Source organism: Mesoplodon bidens (assembly GCF_964165515.1).
Source record: "Mesoplodon bidens genome assembly, chromosome: 3".
Lineage (NCBI taxonomy): Eukaryota > Metazoa > Chordata > Mammalia > Artiodactyla > Ziphiidae > Mesoplodon > Mesoplodon bidens.
Window position 1 is genome coordinate 49,283,636 of NC_138178.1, and position 14,753 is coordinate 49,298,388.

At 40.9% G+C, this 14,753-nt stretch overlaps 1 protein-coding gene across 2 annotated transcripts in view; it reads right to left on the bottom strand.

The window, feature by feature from the left end:
* The window catches only part of MYO1E (myosin IE), a 207,861-nt gene that overhangs the window by 105,361 nt on the left and 87,747 nt on the right, over positions 1-14,753 (bottom strand). For both annotated transcript variants that reach the window (XM_081227979.1, XM_081227978.1), the window contains exons 2-4: positions 12,975-13,118; positions 4,403-4,492; positions 1,269-1,363 (exon numbers count right to left, since the gene is read on the bottom strand). In XM_081227979.1, the coding sequence (XP_081084105.1) occupies positions 1,269-1,363; positions 4,403-4,492; positions 12,975-13,118 (329 nt within the window). The remainder of the gene's footprint in view (positions 1-1,268; positions 1,364-4,402; positions 4,493-12,974; positions 13,119-14,753) is intronic.

Sequence of the window (14,753 nt, forward strand, 5' to 3'; positions counted from 1 at the left end):
ACTAAGAAAACAAAAAGAACAAGAGAGAAGTGTTAACGACAGACTTGAGAGACACACAACCAGGACAAAGTGTGAGCCTTTGGAACCTAAATAAAAATGAATCAACTGTAGAAAAGAATTTATAAGACAGTCATGGAAGTGGAACACTGATAATATTAGACGACATTGAAAGAATTATTCTTTTTTTTCAGGTGTGATAAGAATGATATTTTCGAGGTACACACTAAATTATTGACAAATGAAATGATATTCTCCCTAGGATTTGCTTTAAATAACCAAGTGGGGCAGGGTGGGAGGACTAGGTGAAACAGGATTCGCCACTATATTATTATATTGTACACTATTAATAGTTGTACAAGCTGGATGATAGATACACAGGTGCTTATAATTCTCTTTCTAATTTCGTGTTTGTAAATATCCATAAGCTCTTTTTCTTTAATTTTCATTTTTGAAAAATGGAGGACTAAAAAATTAAGTGACTAAAGAAGATGAACACAAATATGACAAAATGTTAAAAACTGTCAAGTTCTAAGTGATGGAAATACAGATGCTTACATTTTCTGTATGTTTGAAAATGTTCGTAATGGTAAATAAAATTGTAAAAGCACTTGAATCCAGCAAAGACTCAGAGCTAGGTCAGGGTACAAGGATTGTGAAATGTAGTTACAGACACCTAATGCTGGCATTGACCAGTAATGCTCTCAGAAAATTAAAAGCAAATGATAAAAAACCAAAAGTGTTCAAACTCGAACTATTGGACTGGCCAAAAAGTTCATTCAGGATTTTCTGTGTTATGGAAAAACCCAAACGAACTTTCTGGCCAACCCAATATTAAATGAAGGAAAAAGAAGGACCTAGAGAAAAAGACTCCAGCTGACAAAATAGTGACACATGCTTACTATACTTGTAACATAAAGGATCTCCAATTCAGAGTAAAGCCACAATACAATCAAATGGGAAGGGAGGTGTCTTATGATTTTATTTCAAGGCCTGATGACAATCAGAGAAAGATCCAGCCAGAACCATGTGCCCTAAGGCCTTAATGCCTTAAGTGACAGGGGTATAAAAAGCAACCTCACAGAAGCTCAAACCTTTTATGAATTGGAGTTATAAAACAAACCAAGGCAAAGCTAACAGGCTGATTGCTACTCAGATACATTAACCAGCCTCTGGAATGAGCAACTACTGCAAAAGCATTGCTCCTTGACAGAATCCTAATTACAGCATGGTCTCATGTTCCCTGGACCTAAGAAGGCTCTTTTCCATACCTGATGATGACACACTGGTTCTCTCTGTCAATTATCATGTTTCTGTACATATTATCTGCAAGAGCATAGATATGTGGTGGGTTTTCATACTGTGCCTGGAAAAGAAAAACAAAACAAACAAAACCATGGTCAGTTAGAGCAACACATTACCTTTCTTTTCTTGGCCTTGGAAATGAATACCCCACTGTTATAGTTCCAGTCTTAAAGGTTGCATAATACAAGAATCATAAACTTGCTAAGGTCATGAGGAGGTACACCTAAAACAATGAAGATGGAATTTGGAAGGACTTTTCTGTAGGCCTATGTGTGATTCAGCCTTCAGACATAACTATCAATGTCTTCAGACACTCCGATACCACACCCTTCCACCCAGCACACCTCTGTAGACCACATTCCATTTCTAAGTGTTTCTGAAGACATTTGGGCAACAGGTCTTAAGAGGGCTAACTAAAAACCTGGATCTGACTTGTACTAATTCAGAATTTCTACATAGTTTTTTTTTTTTCTAAGAGGCAAGTTGAAGATCCTGGGACCCCACAGGAAATTAAGTGAGACTATATGAAAATAAGGAAAAAACTTAAAAACTTTCCATTAGAAGAAGGCAGGAGGTGTGGTTCTTTAAAGAGATAAACAGATTTGACCAGTTTGTCCCATCTCAATATGGAAAAACAAAAAATCCTACCATGCCAAGATAGTGGGTTTGTGCTTCAGTCTCATGGGATATCTTAGCTATGCACAAATATAAATCCACCAGTAAATTCACTGCGTCAGGACGACTGCAGCCCTGCTTTCTTCAGTTTCTTGGCACCACTTCCACTACTTCCTCAAAAATCACTAAAAAGAATAATACTTCATATGGTGGAAAGCTGGAGAAAGAACACGCCTTAAATTTAAGACCATCTACCATAAAAGAGTGAAAAGAAAGACAAATCCAGAGGGAGAAGACATTTAGACTCTGTCTTTCCCTTCTCTGGTTCGCATCTCTAGAGCGGGGATAATAATGTCCATGGTACACATCTCACAAGGTAACTGAGATGAAGGATGGGAAAGTAATTAGAAAAGGTAAGTAAAACTCAGAGGTAAAGCAGAATTTACTTAATCCAGCTTTGAGCCTTGTTACACAACAAGTTACTACAGTGTAAGGGGCCTGGCCCAGAAATTGCTACTCACTGCAAGCTCTAGCGGATCAGAGTGGAGTGACAAGGGGTGAGAGATTGCTCGATACCTGCACAAATGGTAAGCACTGATGTTTCCAGTGCCCATGGCTCCCCACATGTGAGCAGGGGGCTCAGAAAGGAAACTGCTCATGAGGGTCTAGCTTATTCCTGGGACTGATGGACTGAATAATTCTATACAGGGACAAAAATAATGTCATTCCTGCCTTCACCTCATAGTGAGAAGGGATGCGTAGATTGGACTGCAGGATAAGAGTCTTAAATTGTCTTCTTCCAGCGCAAACTGCTCATATTATTATCTTTAATACCTCTTTGAAAACAAGGAAACAGGAAAAGAAAAGAGGATGAGGGACTTCTCTGGTGGTCCAGTGGCTAAGACTCCAAGCTTCCACTGCAGTGGGCACGGGTTCAATCCCTGATTAGGGAACTAAGATTCTTCATGCTGTGCCATGTGGCCAGAAAAAAAAAACAGGATGGAAAATGGAAGGAAATGGAGTGGAGAGAAAGCTGTGAGCAGTGGAGGGAAAGGAGTGGGCAAGTCATTGCTCAATAAGGCTTCAAAGTCACTTAGCTAGTTATACTTGACCTCCGCATGTCACTTTTTAGTTTTCAAATTGGTTTCCCATCTATGGACTCATGGTACTTCTCAGCTACCGATGAGAACTATAGGGTAAGCATTTCCTCTACCTGATCTTCCCTTACCCTTGAAAGTCACTGAGACCTGACTTCAACTCCCAGCTTCAACACTCAATATATTCAAGTACTTTACCTCTCTGAGCTCCAGTTTCCTCATCTGTGAAATGGGGATGAAGAGTAATCCATAGCCAGCATATAGGGCTGATTTATCATTGTTGCAAGTGTAACATAGTACCTGGCACTAAGTAAATACCAATTTTACAACATTCTGTTACCACTAGCAGTTAAAAATAAATATATTTTTAAAAATTCTAGGGCATTTCTTTAAAGAGAGCTCTTCAAAAGATGAATGGTCTGAAAGGGACTCATGTAGCAATGTTTTTCAGAGAAATGGGAAGAAACAACACGAATACACAGCACTTCCACCCACCCCGCTTTGGCTGTCATTGAGGACGCCAAGCCAGCTCCGTGCCTGCTGCCCCGGGGCCCTGCTGATCAGGACACCAGGGCAGGGCCCAGCCTCTACTGACAGTGTTTCCCTTGTGCTGGGCTTCCATAAAGGCAGCATTATCAAAGGTCTTTCGCGTGGCAGCCTCCTTCGGCTCCAGCTACCAGCACCATTCATCTGGCAACAATGGGGTGGGCTCTTGCTCTGGGTAAATTGCCTTCCACTTCAACTGATGAATTTGTGTGGGCTCCCTTTTGTTTGTTTTCCAGGGGTCAGGATTAATGAACGCTCTTATGCTTCTGCTGTAAAGGAAAGAGGGAAGGAAAAAGATGCAGAGGTGAGGAGGCCTGGGGAAGTGATAAGCCATGGGATGAAATATATTAATTAGGATTATGGATTGCATTTTTATCACACAACTGAAATGGCTATAGAGCTGGGTCTGAATAGAGATCAGGGTCACATTAATAAATGAAGTAATAAAAGATTCATTTTTCATGTTCCACTCATAGCCACAGCTTAAGTGATTTGCAGAGAAAAGTTCCCGTTGCCCTATTTATGTTTTTTACCGAGTAGTGTTTTTTTTCAGTCCTTAGAATTTTGTGACATATGTGGAAGGAGGAAGATGCCTGAAGCTGTAAGTCCTACATCCTGTTTAACTAATTTTGTATATAATGTTCCAATAATAATACTCCTATGCTTTTTTGAGCTGTACTCTAAAGAGCAGCACATTATTAAAAATCAAACAATGTCACCTACTTGCGTTTCCCCAATAAATAATTCATAATAAGAAAATGCAAATGTATTGCAAACTTCAATTGCCCATGCATCATAAAAGCCCCCAAACACTACAGTAATTTATGTGGCATGTAACTTACCGCTCCTTGGTACATTTCAATTTCCTTTTCCCCAAAATATGGCATCTGCTTGAAAGGGTTGACTGAGATTAATACAGATCCTATATATGTCTGAGTTTAAATCCAGTTAAGGTTTATCATTAATCTTCATAGCTACACATTTTTTGAATTAAGCAACCAGATGTTATCAAGAATGCATGATTGTCCCAATGAAAAGCTCACGTTTGTCTTCTAAAAGATTACCAATAAAGACAAAAGCAATTACCAACTAGCTCAGGTTTTGTTCTTTAGGAAGAGTAATGAACTTAATTACCAAAGTGTTGCTAAAAGAAATCGTTATTTTAAGTGAATTGAAGCACATTCTTTCAAGACTGGTGACATGCACAGTTAGGAAAAAACAAAACAAATGACCAAGGAGTAAAAAGAGCAAATATTTTTTCCTTGGAAATTTCATGTCTCTTAGGTACACTAAAAACATATTCATTTACCTGTTTAACAAGTAGAGGGATATAAGATGAACTGAACAGTCCTGCTCTCTCTTTTTTTTTTTTTAATTTATTTTTGGCTGCGTTGGGTCTTCATTGCTACACACGGGGTTTCTCTAGTTGCGGCGAACTGGGGCTACTCTTCGTTGCAGTGTGTGGGCTTCTCATTGCAGTGGCTTCTCTTGCTGCAGAGCACAGGCTCTAGGCACGTGGGCTTCAGTAGTTGTGGCACGTGAGCTCAGTAGCTGTGGCTCGCAGGCTCTAGAGCACAGGCTCAGTGCACGGGCTTCATTGCTCTGGAGCATGTGGGATCTTCCCGGACCAGGGATCGAACCCATGTCCCCTGCATTGGCAGGCGGATTCTTAACCACTGCGCCACCAGGGAAGCCCCAGTCCTGCTCTTTAGAAGCTCTGGAGAACTGAGTTGTTTCCATAAGTGGTATTCAGAGCAGAAAATTACAAACCCACATAGATCAGGTTTAGGGAAGAAGGTTTTATTTCTGTGAGGGAAATACCAGAAGGCCCCGCAGAAGACAATGTGTTACATATGCCCCCAAAATGAAGTGTTATTATAACATACAAAATATTTCCATTTATCATTCAACAATCAACTAGTTTGAACTGGATGTCTACAACACGCCAGGCATTGTTACAGATGCAGAGATACAGCAGTGAACAAAATGGACAGAAGAGATAAAACTCCCTGCCTAGAGCCCATGCTCCACAACAAGAGAAGCCACCGCAATGAGAAGCACGTGCACTGCAACAAAGGGTGGCCCCCACTCGGCGCAACTAGAGAAAACCCATGCGCAGCAACGAAGACCCAACGCAGCCAAAAATAAATAAATTAAAAAAAAAGAAAGAATGTAAAGCTATGAGATTTCCTCCTCCAAGGGTACATTTATATATTCATATATTAGGACCTGAGTGTCAAATAGAGCAGCACAGGGAATCTGGTCAGATTGCCTAGCTCCCCACACCCAGTTCTATTCTACTCTGACCTTGAGTCACATCTCTAAGCGGTGGTTATTGGGTGATGGGGTAAATAGGACCTACTTGATAGGCTTGTTATGAGAATTAAATGAAACAGTATAAAATGCTCAGCACAATGTTTGATATGTAGTAGAGGCAATATCCTAATTCATACACATTAGGATGCTCATTCTGTCATGTTAACATCTCTGAGATGCAGTGCTGGTATTATTATTGAACATAAATGAGCCAAGTGTGGAATGGATCATATAATATTTAAAAATTAATATTTATACATGAAGGTGAGAATGGTGAATGACTGGGTTGCAATTTTGCTTGCTTTTTCACTGAACAGAAAGATCTTCAGAATTGAGAGGGCTGAACATGAAACAGTAGTAGACAAGATGGGGTCCATTTTCACTGCACATCCAGATACACCCAGCACTGCTCTGGGGTCAGGCCATGGCACTAAGAGAAAATGCAGATGAGACAGTGAATCATAACTGAAAATCACTACAGAGTCACAGAAGAAGGGCCAAGAGCAAACGTAGTTCCAAGTGCCAAAGTCAGATGAGGCCAACCACACGTTAGTGGCTTATTTTTTTTTGAGGTAAAATTTAGAACAGATAAATTTATTGTTAGAATTATTAAGCAGGTCAGAAGTGTCCATAGTGTTACAGCCAAGACTCAGTAAGTGTTGATGATAAAAACACTGATCGAACACATACGTGTATACATGGCACTAATCTAAGCTCCTAATGACAATCCTGTTACTATTTTAATCCTATTTTACTAGGAGGAGACTTAGGCATAGAGAAGTCTTCAACATTCAAGAAGTACAGCACTGCTACGACCATATTCATTTCAGAAGTAGATGTCTATGCCTACATCCATCCCCAAATAGGATCTTTCCGTGGAGGATGGTGCTCCTTCCTTAGTTGTAAAGGGACTGCTGTGAATGTCACCTGTCTTAGATAAACCAATCACTGCACTCAGAGAATAAAGAGCTGCCAGAGGACCCAAGCCAAAGGAATCACCAACCCAACTTTGTTCCCCAATAAATAAATCTAGTTTGGGTTGCATAAGAGCTCCTGTAGGAACCAACATTTTAAAAAATTTATTTATTCATTTTTGGCTGTGTTGGGTCTTCGTTGCTGCATGTGGGTTTTCTCTAGTTGCAGCGAGCAGGGGCTTCTCTTATTGCAGAGCATGGGCTCTAGGTGCACAGGCTTCAGTAGTTGTGGCTCACGGGCTCTAGAGCGCAGGCTCAGTAGTTGTGGCGCACGGGCTTAGTTGCTCCACGGCATGTGGGATCTTCCTGGACCAGGGCTCGAACCCATGTACCCTGCAATGGCAGGCGATTCTTAACCAGTCTGCCACCTGGGAAGGTCAGGAACCAACATTTTTTTACTGTTAATAGTCTGCTATGTGAAAAGACATCTTGTAAAGTCTTGATTTTCACTAAGTAGTCTACATAAACTCTGGCAAGGAGACATTCAAAGAAAAAAACCTCTTTTGGAGTATTCTAGGCCAATCCTGAATCCATGACTCAGATTGGAAGAGGGATCCTAGTAGGGCTCTCGCGGGCAGTATTATTTGGGAGGACTCCTGAAAAATAAAGTTTGCTTTGAAATGAATAACATAGCTCGTTATCTAGCTACAAATTTACTTAAATCAGAATGGAGACAAGAGAATTTGATTTGGAATTTAAAGGAAACAAATATGTTTTTCCGACCTGCTTGGGTCTGCAGAGACCTCAGCTACTTCCCTGACAGCACAGGTCATCGACTGGGTTGGGCCACTTCTCCATGTAATTCCAATACTCACTCCCACTCCCTGCTGCATAATTCAGGTGTGCCTTTGGAAAAAGCTGTTCCATCATTGTCTCTACCCACACAACCTTTGGCTGGAAAGGTGTGGCCCAAGGTTAATTTTCAAATTGTATGGAGATATGCAAGGTTATGATTAAAAAAAAAAAACCCAGAAATAAGATAAATGCCATCTTATTTAACAGCATATGCAAGACAGAAGGCAGCCAATAGATCTTTAATTGATTGTTTCCCAAATACTACTCTGTGGATCCTTGTACTTTCATCAATCTGCAGCAAGAATGACAAAAAGAGAAACAGTGCCCTGAATTTTTTATAAAGCCCAATGTATTCAGTATAAAGGACCCTCCTTTATTCTTACACTATTTCCTTTCTACTTTTGGGGTGTTAAAATATTCTTTCTTTTATGAAATGTGATGGTAGTGCAGCTTCTGTAAACTTGTTTTTAATGGTCTTATAAGGCAAGGTTAAGAGTTTAATTTTTTTTTTTAAAAAACAACATTTAGCCAGTGAATTCCCCCAAACTGCCCACACTGATCTAGTCGACCTGCCTGGACTCATCACTGAGGTGGGGCAGGGAGGTGAGGTGATTTGCGTGAAGTCACATATGTGGAGACGACGGAGCTGGAACTTGAGCCCCTGGCTCCAGACACCAGACTCACGTTCATCTCACTGCAGTGGCTGCCCCCCAACATGAACTGACGGCCAAGGGTCAAACCTCATTCAAATCAATGGCGCTGCCCTGAGCTCCGGTTGGTCTGGCACAAGTGTCTCAACTCCTAATTCAAGGGCTGAAAATGCCAAGCACACTTGAGCATGTGGTCTTTGAGGAAAAACAAGTTTGGAGAAAGTTGGACCAAATAAGCATGGAGTGCTTTGTACAGGAACTATTTTTGTCAGCCAAGTGGCTATAAATGATATCTCACCCAGCAGAGAGAAAATACTGCAAGGTTTCCCTCCTATATTTTAGAATGTAATTGTAAGAAGTGTGGAAACACTCAGGAAAAATAGATAGTAAATGAAACCTTCCTGGTCTTAGGATAAATAGTTGAAAAAAATGGTTTTTGTTGATTAACAATGTTCGCATTTTCCAAGTAGATTTTTTTTTCTAATGTGGAACAAAGAAATGTGCAGTCAGCCTGAATGCATTAACACTTGATTGTTCCAAATGCTGACCTTCAGTACGAAACAATGTACTGCTATTAGATGTAGAATAGGTAAAAAATGAGCAATTTTATAACTTAACCTAAAGGCGAGTCTCTTCTTGTCTTAATTATTAAGCTTAGGAGAGAGAGGGGGAAAAACTCATTCAAAATAATGCTACTCTATCATAATAACATTCCCTTGGCACTGAACTTATAAAGGAGGCTTTTATCACTTATCAGAGGAAAAGATTCACAGTTAGACCCTTGGTATCATTTCATAAACATCCAACAGAGCCATCAAGCTTCCTCAAAGCTGAAAGCTGCTCTGTGCTATTGCCGGAAAGCACGCTGATGCCGAGTTTCTCATATACTGAGTGGGCAGAGGTTTCTACAACACGAAGTCTATTAGTGGTCAACTGACTCATTCCCTTGGAAGAACACATGATTAGTCAGTCATTGATTCAAAGACATTAATTCAAAGGCTGGGAATCAGCCCCCTCTGTGTGAGTCATTTTAAAATTCTGCTGTCTGAATATAAAAAGCGAGTCTTCATAGTCAACAAATTTTCAATGAACATCTAATATAATGCACCATGCCAAGAATTATGCAGGAAACTAAGAAATAAACAATGCAGGATGATGCCATTTTTTGGCTAAAATTAACAAGAAAGCACATGTATGTAGAGATATGTTTATATGTGATTAAATTGAAAAATATACAACAGGTTAATAGGAACAAAACTTATATGGTGGGATAGCAGGGGATTTTAATGTTCTCCTTTCTAGTTAACTGCATTTTGTAAATCGTGTTAAATAAACACATATTGCTTTAAAGTGGTTTTTAAACTTTGCTTTTTAAAAGGTATAGAAGACATAGTCCCTGTTCTTAGGAGTTTCTAGTATTTTAGGGGTAAACGATCTGTAGGGGGAAAAGTGAGTCTGTCTAGGTTGATGATGGACTGGCTGCTGATAACCACTGATATTTTCTTCTTTTCTTACCCAGCTGATCAAAAACCATGCCTATAGGGCTTCCCTAGTGGCACAGTGGTTAAGAATCTGCCTGCCAACGCAGGGGACACGGGTTAAAGCCCTGGTCCGGGAAGATCCCACATGCTGTGGAGCAACTAAGCCCGTGAGCCACAGCTACTGAGCCTGCACTCTAGAGCCCGTGAGCCATAAATACTGAGCCTGTGTGCCACAACTACTGAAGCCCATGCACCTAGAGCTTGTGCTCCGCAACAAGAGAAGCCACCACAATGAGAAGCCCACACTCCGCAACGAAGAGTAGCTCCTGCTCGCTGCAACCAGAGAAAGCCTGCACGCAGCAACGAAGACCCAACGCAGCCAAAAATAAATAAATAAAATAAATAAATTAAAAAAAAAAACATGCCTATGTAAATAATGTAATAAGCTGAGCCCACGTTCTAAGAACATTCCGAATAATGAGTTCAACTACATCCATTGGAAATGAGTCTTTTATGGGCTTGTCAATAAACCAATCCTCCATTTAAAAGCTTCTATGGGGCTTCCCTGGTGGCACAGTGGCTAAGAATCCGCCTGCCAATGCAGGGGACACGGGTTCGAGCCCTGGTCCGGGAAATTCCCACATGCCGTGGAGCAACTAAGCCCGTGAACCACAACTAATGAGCCTGTGCTCTAGAGCTCTCAAGCCACAACTACTGAGCCTGAATGCCACAACTACTGAAGCCTGCGCACCTAGAGCCCATGCTCCGCAACAAGAAAAGCCACCGCAGTGAGAAGCCCGTGCGCTGCAACGAAGAGTAGCCCCCACTCGCGGCAACTAGAGAAAAGCCCACGTGCAGCAACGAAGACCCAACGCAGCCAAAAATAAATAAAATTAAATTAATTAATTTAAAAAAATTTTAATAAAATAAATAAATAAAAGCTTCTATTGTAAAATGCATTTGAATGTCCAATACACAACTTTATCATTGAAGTTTTGGAACATAATTCAGAAATATGGGAGGAACTTATACACTTGCCTTAGCATACGATAATAATAACTAATGCTTACTTTGTACTCACAGCATTCATTATTTCATTTTACCCTATAACAGCCTCATGTGGGAGGTTTTATCATCACTCCCATTTTACAGGTGAGGAAATCAAGGAACACAGATCACAAAACTTGTGTAAGGTCACCAAGCTCATGCAGATTAAAGCTTGAAGCCAGGCTGTCCAGATTCATCCCAACTCTTTCTGATCCGTCATCAGCCAGTTTCCATGTGCCATAGGTCTTGCACATAAAAGTGATTAAAATCTTTTAATGATGATAAGCCCAGATAAAGTGAGCATATTTCAATTTTTTGACCAAATAAAATGAAAACTTACAACTGAATAAAACCGCTTTCATACAATTAAAGGAAGCTCTGTGCAGGTATCTAGGAGTCAACAAATGTTTTCTGTAAAGGATCAGAGAATAGTTTAGCCTTTGCGCATCATAGGGTCTGTTGCAAATACTCAACTCTGCCATGGTAGCATAAAAGCAGCCACATACAGTAAGTAAACCAACAAGCATGGCTACATTCCAATAAAATCCTGTGGTGGGTGGGATTTTGTCTTTAGGCAGTGGGCTTCCACACCTGATCAAGATGCTATTATAATGTGGCTAATGAATCCAAATATATCTATTAATGCTTAAAAGCAGAGGTTTAGGGATTTAACTACCCAGATATTTGGAAATTTTTCCTGTGGTAAACAAGAAACAGCACAGTATTGGTTAGAACTGTCCAAGTACCTTGGAATAATGTCTATTAGTATTAACACCTGGTGAGTTGAACTCCCTCCTCACCAATGATGGAACAGGCAGTCCCTGCAAAAGTACTACTGCATTGCTATGGGTGCTTTTACCTAAGAGTCAAAGGAGTGGTGTAAATAATAAACAGAAGCTACAAACGTGAAAACTTTACCTTCCCAAGGTTTGGGGGTTAAAATCTAAAATGTATGTTACAATAGTTGCAAAGACTCCGCTTTTAATGATCATCCAGAATACCATACCTTCAGAAGCCACCAAGAGCATCATGGTTAAACTTTCTGGTACTACTATATAGATTTTCACAGACCCTTGCTTATCTATGACCAACTCCACAATAGTTCTATTAAAAGAACTTTACATAGTTGCACCAAACAGAACTCCTGAATCCTGTAGGAACTTAAGCAACTATCACAGTTCTCTGTTTACAATGAAGTCAACACACATTTGAATCAAATTTCCATTCTGAATTTTTTAAAGTCCTACCAAAAAAATGGTATCTGGCAAGCTAAAGTTGAAACATAAAGAACAATTCAAGAACATCAGACTTTTTCGGGCTTCCCTGGTGGCGCAGTGGTTGAGAGTCCGCCTGCCGATGCAGGGGACACGGGTTCGTGCCCCGGTCCGGGAAGATCCCACATGCCGAGGGGCGGCTGGACCCGTGAGCCATGGCTGCTGAGCCTGCGCGTCTGGAGCCTGTGCTCCGCAATGGGAGAGGCCACAACAGTGAGAGGTCCACGTACCGCAAAAAAAAAAAAAAGAATATCAGACATTTTCAACAGTTGATCTTCACTTCTCTCTCATGTTTCTTTTCGTAAACATAAGAATGCAGAAAAACTGGCAAAATGGCATATTTTTTGCATGAGGCAATCTTTTTTAAACCTTTTAAGTCTGGACTTAACTGTCTCTGCTTTGCAATTAGGGAGCGCTATCGACAGAATTCTGCAGACCAGGACGTTCTCTAGGAAGAGCACAGGTTTTAGACACCACGTGCGTGGCTAGAGCATGTCAAAGGTACAGTGCCATTGACTGAAATAGAGAAATACTGGCTGCATCTTTTTTTTTTCTGGCCACACAGCACAGCATGCGGGATCTTACTTCCCTGACCAGGGATGGAACCCGTGACCCCTGCAGTGGAAGCGCAGAGTCTTAACCACCAGGGAAGTCCCTGGCGCCATCTTGCTTTTGTGAAATGACAGGGGAAAACTTTGGCACCATCTCTGCCCTTCCTATAGCCTGAACCAAGGGACAAAAAGTACAAAACCACATTCTGCAATGGTGAAAATGACTTGAGCATATAGTGTCAGTTCAGAATTTCAGACGGATCTCTTATACAAGGATGGACATGTCATCTCACTTAGAAATGTCCAAAGAAACCAATAAAGGATACAAAAATGTAGTCATCCATGTATCTCTTCTTTAGATTCTCCACGATGGCATTCTCTGTGATCTTGGAGAGCAGCACCATGTCATCCACGCCACTGTGCTTGACATTGTGGCTCTGCCAGTGGTACCGGTAGGCACCTTTGCTTCCCTGCAAACAGAAAACACACAATTATGAGGATGCTTTATTTTCTCCTGGAGGGAAACAAAAAATGTCACTGAGTTCCTGAATATTCCTTATATCAAATGAGAATGAGCAAAGCAAACAAAGATCTTGCTATCAATAGATCTGGATTCAGATTTCCGCTTTGCCACCTAAGTGAAGTGGGGAAAAGTGATCTAAGCTTTTGTGTCACTTAGGCTTTTCTCTCTTTGTAAAAATGGGAGAAATAAGACCCAGTTCATAGAGTTGCTGTAAGGATTAAATAAAACAACATGTAAAGCACCAAGCGGTATCCAGAGTACAGCACAGTAAATGATCAATGGGCTTGGATAATTCCTTCAACCTTATTGTTTTGTAGAATTGACCGGTAAACTAAGCAATGAAACAGAAACTTTCTAGACTTGTCTTGCAAATTATCTGACAGAACTCAGAAGTGGAAAGAATATGTATTCCACAATGGCTAGGTCACATTGTCATAATTTCTCAAGCCATCTGAATTGCTTTCCATCCATGAACTTACCACTGTCGATGTAATACTGGCCTTCCACATTCAAAAGATAAGCTACATTTTGATGACTGATCACTGCTAATATTAACAAGGAAATGGACAGGACGGCCTAAACATGATCACAGAACATGCTACAGACAGAAGAACCTCATCTGATCTCACAGCTTCCTTGGATAGGTAGAGCCCTTGTCTGCTTACTGGATTTACAGCTTAACACCACGGGTGGCCTCTGAGCACCCTGTGGCCCGCAGGGCTTCCTATCACTTGGCATTTTTGCAGTGGGATCCCCCATGTGTTGGACTACGTGCCAAATCCTGGAGCTAAGGGCAGATGGGAGCCCCATTGTGGCTGCATTTGGGGAGCTCATGGTCTCCTGAAGGACATGAGAGATAGCCACCAAATGATTCATACTTTGTGCGTCAGCAACAGTCAACATGTAAACACATGTAAAATGGGTGTTCCCCAGTGGGTGGAGACTCCTTTGCCGCAAGAGAGACAGAAATCACTTCCTGGAGAAGGTGCCAGGTGAAGTGGACCTAAAATATTTTGAATTTGCCAGACAAGACTAGACAAGGAAGGATATTCATTATAATTTACACTCACGGTGCAAAAAAAAAAAAAAAAAAAAAAGCCAATACATATGAAATAATGACAAATAATACATGGCAAGATATTAGAAAACTCTCCCTACCCTTCAAGCTCTCCGTGCATCCTACTGGACATGTCACACGCTGGACAAGCGTGGTGGGCACTGAACCAAGCAAGACTGGCTTCTCTCCCTCCTCAGGAGTTTACTTTTGAGAGGAGTTTGGATAAAGGAGAAAAAATTTCTGAATTAGGGTATCTAGAAAGGCCACCTGCTCAAATGTCAAAACTAGGATGAGAAAAGGCAATAGGCTCTCTGAGAAAAGGGGAAGGTGGAAGGAAACAAGATAAGTAACATTTTAATTTTCACTTTAAAAAAATGTTTAATGCTTTCCCTGCAGGAGACATGTGCCCTTTGAAATGGCAAAATCTAAGAAGCTCTGGGAAAGCAATTATTAAAAAACCAGCCAAGGAAGGGGCCACCATAGGAAAAGCATAGTGCGATGGGTTCAAGCTCCAGAAAGGAGCCA